The following is an 8,736-nucleotide window of genomic DNA, read 5'->3' as shown; positions in this document are numbered from 1 at the left end:
AAAAGGATTGGTCTTAGAATAGTGCCATTACGGTAGAAAGGGGTTCGGGTTATTTCTATTCATTTAAATGAATACAAATCGGGGTCTCAACAAGTCACTGTTCTCACAAGCGGTCTGTGTTGCCATAAACACAGTTTATATAATTTCAATATTGAAAGTGTGATAACCACTGAATGAACATGCCATGAATGACCCTAGTATGTCATCGGTACATTGAAAGCAGAACCTCGTACTGTAATCTGCTGTTCTACAATTTTGTAAAATGAATTGTAAATAATGTTACAATGTACTTATTTTGATAAACAAAACAATAAAAATATCCCAAGTATATCAAAATGCTGTTGCAGTTTGTAACATGTCCATTAGTGACACTAAAACGTGCAGATGGCCTTACATTAAAGCAGAATAGTCATTCCTTGGTCGTACTAAGTCAGCCTGTACACGGTGTGGTCTTTGAGAGAAAGACAGACAAGATGAACATAAGCAATAGGTTTATTATGTTTCCCCTTCAGCCCGTGGTCAGGGGAGGCAGGTGCTAGTTGAGCTTCAACTTATAAAGGGGGGAGCGATACCAGACGGTGAGCTTCAACTTATAAAGGGGGGAGTGATACCAGACGATGAGTGATACCAGACGGTGAGTGATACCAGACGATGAGCTTCAACTTATAAAGGGGGGAGTGATACCAGACGATGAGTGATACCAGACGGTGAGTGATACCAGACGATGAGCTTCAACTTATAAAGGGGGGAGTGATACCAGACGATGAGTGATACCAGACGGTGTGAGTGATACCAGACGGTGAGTGATACCAGACGATGAGCTTCAACTTATAAAGGGGGGAGTGATACCAGACGATGAGTGATACCAGACGGTGTGAGTGATACCAGACGGTGAGTGATACCAGCTTGCAGATCAGGCTCATGTTAAAACAAGGCTAGAACAAAGTTGCACAAACATGGTAAATAAAACATGGTCCTGAAGGAAAAGGAAAAAAAGTCTGAAAACTGGATTATTTTATCATTTAATAAAATATCTGAGATTCAACGGTATGTGGTGAGATTCATGAATGCAGCAAATTCGTCCAGATTAATACAGAATATGTTAAATGACTGCCACTATTTTACACACAAGATTGGATTGAGCTTTAAATCAATTCAGTTCGTTCAATCTATATATTCAGTAAAAAATAGTCAACTTTGTACCTTCTGTCCCACTGTAGACAAGAGGGGCCTGTTCAATTGGGGGAAAACAAGGGAGCAGTACCTGAATTCATCTCATAAGAACACATTGTTTTCCATTGCAGAATGTTTTGCTACAGTTGTGCCCTAATGAACACCACCCAGGTATCTGACACATTCCCCGTTCCTCCACCTCAGGACAGAGACTGACAGTCCTGTGTCAACCTGTCCACCTGGGTTCTGATAGGTCAGGGATACGAGAGGTCACTCCACCTGGGTTGTGATAGGTCAGGGATACGAGAGTCACTCCACCTGGGTTGTGATAGGTCAGGGATACGAGAGTCACTCCACCTGGGTTGTGATAGGTCAGGGATACGAGAGTCACTCCACCTGGGTTCTGATAGGTCAGGGATACGAGAGTCACTCCACCTGGGTTCTGATAGGTCAGGGATACGAGAGTCACTCCACCTGGGTTCTGATAGGTCAGGGATACGAGAGTCACTCCACCTGGTTCAGGATTAGGGATATTAGTGGCTATGTGAGTCATTCTTGCTGTCCACTAGGTGGTCTGTCACGTCACTCCACCTCTGGTCTGTCACGTCCCTCCACCTCTGGTCTGTCACATCACATCACTCCACCTCTGGTCTGTCACGTCACATCACTCCACCTCTGGTCTGTCACGTCCCTCCACCTCTGGTCTGTCACGTCCCTCCACCTCTGGTCTGTCACGTCCCTCCACCTCTGGTCTGTCACATCACATCACTCCACCTCTGCCATGTGTACCACCTCCATGGTTTGTATAACCTCTTGCTCCTCCATCTTCACCCCCCCGGGCAGTACACTCTGCTGAGACAGCACATAGTTCACCACCTGCATGATGCTCTGATCTGACAAGGTCGCGACCCCGTCACCCTGAACGGCCTGAACCGCCTCCACCGTCTCCTCCGTGATCAGCACCGTCTCGATCTCCTCGGCCGGCGGCGGCTGGACGGGCCGGAGCTCGGGGGGGAGATCGGACGCCAGGATGGAGACGGCGTGTTCCACCTGAGTACCCTGGTTGTGAAACTGTAGGGTATCTTTCTCCAGCATGATCTTCCCCGGCAGGAGGTCGCCGTGGTACTTGGTCATGTGCTTCCGTAGGGAGCGGGCATCGATGTGGGCTTCCTGGCACTCGGGGCACACGTAAGGGCGCTCGCCGGTGTGGGTGCGTACGTGTCTCTTCAGAGAGCGGGCGTCGGCCCAGGCTACTCCACACGTCAGACACTCAAAGGGTTTGACTCCTGAGAGAAGAAGAGGACAGGTGTTAGAATAGACTCCTATTTTCTAGCCACCCAATCAACACCTGTCTGTAAGGTGAGTGAACCTATTAACATTAACAAGGCTTCGTTGGACCCTCCCCCTCCCCCAGTAGCCTCAACATCATTATAAGCACCAAGTGTGCTTGACAAATAGTGAAAATCAGCACAAATGCAATAATGGCATTAGAGTGAATACAAAGTGTCCATATGACAGCAGTCAAAAATAGTCCGTTGTCAGTTATTGGACATTATTTGTGGCCTCGCGCCTGCTTACAGAATGGGGTACGGCGTCAGTTGGATCTCATTTAGCTGTTGTCATTTACAACAAACTGACATACCCTCCTAACACTGGCTTATAACTCAGCCTTAATGTTAAGCCCATTTCCATCTTTAGATTAAAAAAAAATAAACATTTTCTGCCATTTAATATTTCAAAAAATTTATCTGGTTGTATTCATAAGAGTTGTTATTCTAAGCCAATCAGATGTTAGATTCATAATAGTTGTTATTCTAAGCCATTCAGATGTTACATCCATAACAGTTGTTATTCTAAGCCAATCAGATGTTACATTCATAAGAGTTGTTATTCTAAACCAATCAGATGTTGTATTATTAAGTTGTATACGTTCCCACTAGTGGCCATCTTCAAAGCTGCATAGAAACCTCAGACACTGTTTAGTACCTTCAGATGAGTGATCATACTTTATGTAAAACAAAGAGGGCATTAATTACCATATCATGGGAATTAATTACCATATCATGGGCATTAATTACCGTATCATGGGCATTAATTACCGTATCATGGGCATTAATTACCATATCATGGGCATTAATTACCATATCTTGCCAATTGAAAATGTTTGTTTTATGCTAGCGGTCGTGCCTGCATGTCAGTCACACAGTAGCAACATAACTTGAACTAAAACAAGTTTCACATCTTACATTTTGTCTTATTACTGTAAAAGGAACACTGTATTGTTGTACTCAAATGTACTAAATCTATTTCAGGTGGGCTTAGACTTTGCTATTCCCTTTTTCACCATACATCACCGTTCACATTAAGGTCGGTTTGCATTGAACCACATGGGGATAGTGTGTTGATATGTATAATATATATAATAAACATGGGCATAAATGTTCAGATTTAAGTTGATTAAAACACTCAAAAACTAGCTGTTGATGCAGAGCGACAGGTGGCGAGCGGTCGATGCAGAGCGACAGGTAGCGAGCGGTCGATGCAGAGCGACAGGTGGCGAGCGGTTGGTGCAGAGCGACAGGTGGCGAGCGGTCGGTGCAGAGCGACAGGCGGCGAGCGGTCGGTGCAGAGCGACAGGCGGCGAGCGGTCGGTGCAGAGCGACAGGCGGCGAGCGGTCGATGCAGAGCGACAGGCGGCGAGCGGTCGATGCAGAGCGACAGGCGGCGAGCGGTCGATGCAGAGCGACAGGCGGCGAGCGGTCGATGCAGAGCGACAGGCGGCGAGCGGTCGGTGCAGAGCGGTCGATGCAGAGCGACAGGCGGCGAGCGGTCGATGCAGAGCGACAGGCGGCGAGCGGTCGATGCAGAGCGACAGGCGGCGAGCGGTCGATGCAGAGCGACAGGCGGCGAGCGGTCGATGCAGAGCGACAGGCGGCGAGCGGTCGATGCAGAGCGACAGGCGGCGAGCGGTCGATGCAGAGCGACAGGCGGCGAGCGGTCGATGCAGAGCGACAGGCGGCGAGCGATCGATGCAGAGCGACAGGTAGCGAGCGGTTGATGCAGAGAGACAGGTAGCGGTTGATGCAGAGAGACAGGTAGAGGTTGATGCAGAGCGACAGGTAGCGGTTTACTGTTTGAGACCATTTAGAGCAGGGGTGTCAAAGTCAAATGGACGGAGGGCCAAATAAAAAAATCAGCTACAAGACGAGGGCCGGACTGTTCGAATGTTCATTGAAAAATTTTTAAATGACGCATATAGTCTAGTGAACCTAATTGAACCTACTGAAAACCTAACAAATATATTACAATATGATCAGATAAATAAAGCAATATTTTCTTATGGCTCTGTCAGTAATCTTTAATTTTCAACAGACACAAAAGACAAATTTCCTTTATATAAATATCCCCATAACATGAACATTAAATGAAAGAAACCGGTATTCAAGGCACCATCAGTAGACTATATTTTCTATTTTAGCAAAAGTGGGCTAAATTTACTTCAAAGAAAAAACAATAATAGCAATTTTCTATCATCCACTCAACTGAAATATTTTTAAAATATAATTGGATTGAAATACAAAAAAATAAAGTGCAAAAATCTATTAATCAAAAACAACACTTTGTTTAAGGAGAAGTAACATGCAGTGAAAACAAATATTAAATTTTAACTTTTAAACTTGAACTGAGTAAAAACTCTAAATATGTGATTGCACAGTAATGTTCACTTGTTTGAGGTTGAGGGTGATACTTGGTGGTGTCCCATCTTTTCCACAAGTTCATCAATGTTCGGGGTAAGGCTCTGAGCTGAAGAAATCCTCAGAATTGAGTGGAGGTGTTCAGCAGTAAGTCGACTTCTGTGTGATGTTTTGTTCAGGTTCATCAAAGAAAACAGTTGTTCACACAGGTATGTGCTGCCAAACATAGACAACGTTTGAGCAGCCTGGATGCGCAGCTGGGGCATTGTGCCGGGGAGGAAACGGGCGAACTCCGCAGCACCCACTGCCGCATATTTTGCCCTCAGTGCATCATTGCATTGGAGGTCAATCAACTCCATTTGGAGGTTTGGTGGTGAGCTTTCCACGTCAACAGCAAATGGGTTACCGAGCAGTTCCAACCTGCTTTTTTGTGCTTCAAAGTCAGCAAATCGGCGTCGAAAGTCAGCGGCAAGCATACCTATTTTATCAGCCAACTGTGTGCTCGGGAACGCACTGGTAGAGAGCTTCTCTTTCATGGTCTGGCAGCTGGGAAAGTGGCTCAAATTTTCTTTCCGCATCTGCGTCTCCCACAGAGTCAGTTTGGTTTTAAATGCCTTCACTGTACTGTACATATCAGAGATGACACGATCCCGACCCTGCAGCTGCAAGTTTATTGCATTCAGATGACTCGTAATGTCACACAGAAAAGCCATTTCACACAGAAACATTTCGTCTCGGAGTTGTGTTGTGTCTTTCCCTTTGCTGTCCAAGAACAGACAAATCTCCTCACGAAGCTCGAAACATCTTTGAAGCACCTTTCCCTGGCTTAGCCATCGCACCTCTGTGTGATAAGGCAAATCACCATGCTCCGTTTCTAACTCCGTCAGAAATGCCTTGAACTGGCGGTGATTCAAACCTTTGGCTCTGATAAAGTTAACTGTGCGCGTGATGATGCTCATTACATGCTCCATTTTCAAGGCTTTACCGCACAACGCTTCCTGGTGTATGATACAATGATAAGCTGTCAGCTCACCTGTCGCGTTTTCCTCTTGCATCTTTTCCCGTATCTTCGCCACCAGTCCGCTCCTGTGTCCACACATCGCAGGTGCTCCGTCGGTTGTCAAACCCACGAGTTTTTCCCAAGGCAGCTCCATCTCATTTACACATCTTGACACCTCTTCATACAAATCATGCCCCGTAGTTGTGCCATGCATAGGACGTAAAGCCAAAAACTCCTCTGTCACGCTTAGGTTGGAGTCCACTCCGCGGATGAAAATTGACAACTGGGCAATGTCAGAAATGTCGGTGCTCTCATCCACAGCCAAGGAATATGCAATAAAATCTTTTCCCTTTTTCACAAGCTGCTCTTTTAGATTGATGGACAACTGGTCTACTCTCTCGGCAATGGTGTTTCTGCTCAGACTCACATTTAAAAAGAGTTGCCTTTTTTCTGGGCAAACTTCGTCACAAACTTTAATCATGCAGTTTTTGATGAAATCCCCCTCCGTAAATGGCCGGGCTGATTTAGCGATCTCTTCTGCCAAAATAAAACTGGCCTTGACAGTTGCGTCCGCGTGTGTGTCCGCGTGTTTCGTTTCATAATGTCGTCTCAGATTATACTCTTTCAGTACCGCCACACTTTCTCCACACAGAAGACACACAGGTTTTCCAGCTACCTTCGTGAACATATACTCCGACTCCCACCTTGTTTGAAACCCCCGGTTCTCAGTATCCACCTTCCGTTTTGCCATTTTTGATGGGTATCTGAAAGTTAATTTTACTGTGATGCTGACGACTGCTGTGCCAATAAATATTGAAATGAAGCAGCCTACTGCTCGGTGCGTCACCTTTGCATTGTGGGAAATGTAGTATTGGTGCGTGTAAAAGATCTGCGGGCTGCCGGCTTGCTGCGGGCCGGTTCTAATAATAAATCAAGATCATCCCAGGGGCCGTAAAAAACCTTCTTGCGGGCCGGATGTGGCCCGCGGGCCTTGACTCTGACATATGTGATTTAGAGTACATTTACCCTATATCATCAAGGAGTAGTACGTTTTACTGTTAGAGTCCATTTAGATCCAGTTAAACAGTAGGTTCGAGTGTTAGATGTTGCCCGCATAGTAATTGCATGCATCGCTCCAGCTATGAACTTGAGAGAGCTCACATTTCTCCAGCCACATAGTAAACCAAGTGCCATTAGGCTGAAGACATATTGTGGCTTCACGTGTGTGTGTGTGTGTGTGTGTGTCTCACCCTGGTGGTTGTTCATGTGTCGTCTGTACTCTCGGAGCTGGGTGAACTTCCTGCCACAGTGTTCACACTCTCTCTCTAGGTTCTGCTTGACTCTGCCCTTCTTGCCATGCGTGGCCTTCTTCACATGTCTCCTGAACAGAGCCTTCTCAAAGAACTCCTTACCACAGACGTTACACCTACAGGACAAAGGATTAACAATCAAATATCATCTAGGAAAAAACCTGTTTACATCAACAATTGTCACAAAGTGCTTCAAATCATCCCTCCATCCCTCACTCGTTTAAATCATCCCTCCATCCCTCACTCGTTTAAATCATCCCTCCATCCCTCACTCGTTTAAATCATCCCTCCATCCCTCACTCGTTTAAATCATCCCTCCATCCCTCACTCATTTAAATCATCCCTCCATGCCTCACTCGTTTAAATCATCCCTCCATCCCTCACTCGTTTAAATCATCCCTCCATGCCTCACTCGTTTAAATCATCCCTCCATCCCTCACTCGTTTAAATCATCCCTCCATGCCTCACTCGTTTAAATCATCCCTCCATGCCTCACTCGTTTAAATCATCCCTCCATGCCTCACTCGTTTAAATCATCCCTTCATGCCTCACTCGTTTAAATCATCCCTCCATCCCTCACTCGTTTAAATCATCCCTCCATCCCTCACTCGTTTAAATCATCCCTCCATGCCTCACTCGTTTAAATCATCCCTCCATCCCTCACTCGTTAGAAACAGAGACAAAATAAATAACATCTGAAACTAATTAGTATGAAGATGTGTATATGAATGCATGCCGTTCCATGTCTGAACGTAAACTAAATGTGTCAGTTTTTGAAATGCCTGGTGTCAAGGTTGTGAACGTTTTAGTGGTATCCTAACCTAGCAGGCTAAAAGATAAGGTTGTGAACGTTTTAGTGGTATCCTAACCTAGCAGGCTAAAAGAAACACCTGTTGTCAAGGTTGTGAACGTTTTAGTGGTATCCTAACCTAGCAGGCTAAAAGATAAGGTTGTGAACGTTTTAGTGGTATCCTAACCTAGCAGGCTAAAAGATAAGGTTGTGAACGTTTTAGTGGTATCCTAACCTAGCAGGCTAAAAGATAAGGTTGTGAACGTTTTAGTGGTATCCTAACCTAGCAGGCTAAAAGATAAGGTTGTGAACGTTTTAGTGGTCTCCTAACCTAGCAGGCTAAAAGATAAGGTTGTGAACGTTTTAGTGGTATCCTAACCTAGCAGGCTAAAAGATAAGGTTGTGAACGTTTTAGTGGTATCCTAACCTAGCAGGCTAAAAGAAACACCTGTTGTCAAGGTTGTGAACGTTTTAGCGGTATCCTAACCTAGCAGGCTAAAAGAAACACCTGTTGTCAAGGTTGTGAACGTTTTAGTGGTATCCTAACCTAGCAGGCTAAAAGAAACACCTGTTGTCAAGGTTGTGAATGTTTTAGCGGTATCCTAACCTAGCAGGCTAAAAGAAACACCTGTTGTCAAGGTTGTGAACGTTTTAGCGGTATCCTAACCTAGCAGGCTAAAAGAAACACCTGTTGTCAAGGTTGTGAACGTTTTAGCGGTATCCTAACCTAGCAGGCTAAAAGAAACACCTGTTTTCAAGGTTGTGAAC

At 45.4% G+C, this 8,736-nt stretch overlaps 1 protein-coding gene across 5 annotated transcripts in view; it reads right to left on the bottom strand.

Annotated features, from left to right (window-relative positions):
• Window positions 1-1,006: 1,006 nt before the first annotated feature.
• Window positions 1,007-8,736, bottom strand: part of LOC139415176 (zinc finger and BTB domain containing 11) — a 37,732-nt gene continuing 30,002 nt past the window's right edge. The window contains exons 11-13 of one of the 5 annotated variants that reach the window (XR_011634952.1): window positions 7,119-7,294; window positions 1,847-2,459; window positions 1,007-1,788 (exon numbers count right to left, since the gene is read on the bottom strand). Coding sequence is in view for 4 of the 5 variants with exons in the window: in XM_071163101.1 (XP_071019202.1) it covers window positions 1,939-2,459; window positions 7,119-7,294 (697 nt within the window). In the remaining variant the exon portion in view is untranslated. Of the gene's footprint in view, window positions 2,460-7,118; window positions 7,295-8,736 lie in introns of all 5 variants that reach the window. The other 4 variants (XM_071163101.1, XM_071163230.1, XM_071163321.1 and 1 more) reach the window with 4 other exon arrangements.

Source organism: Oncorhynchus clarkii, chromosome 1, assembly GCF_045791955.1.
Source record: "Oncorhynchus clarkii lewisi isolate Uvic-CL-2024 chromosome 1, UVic_Ocla_1.0, whole genome shotgun sequence".
Classification (NCBI taxonomy): Eukaryota; Metazoa; Chordata; class Actinopteri; order Salmoniformes; family Salmonidae; genus Oncorhynchus; species Oncorhynchus clarkii.
The sequence above is the reverse complement of the archived record's forward strand: the minus strand, read 5'-3'. Positions and strand labels throughout refer to the sequence as shown.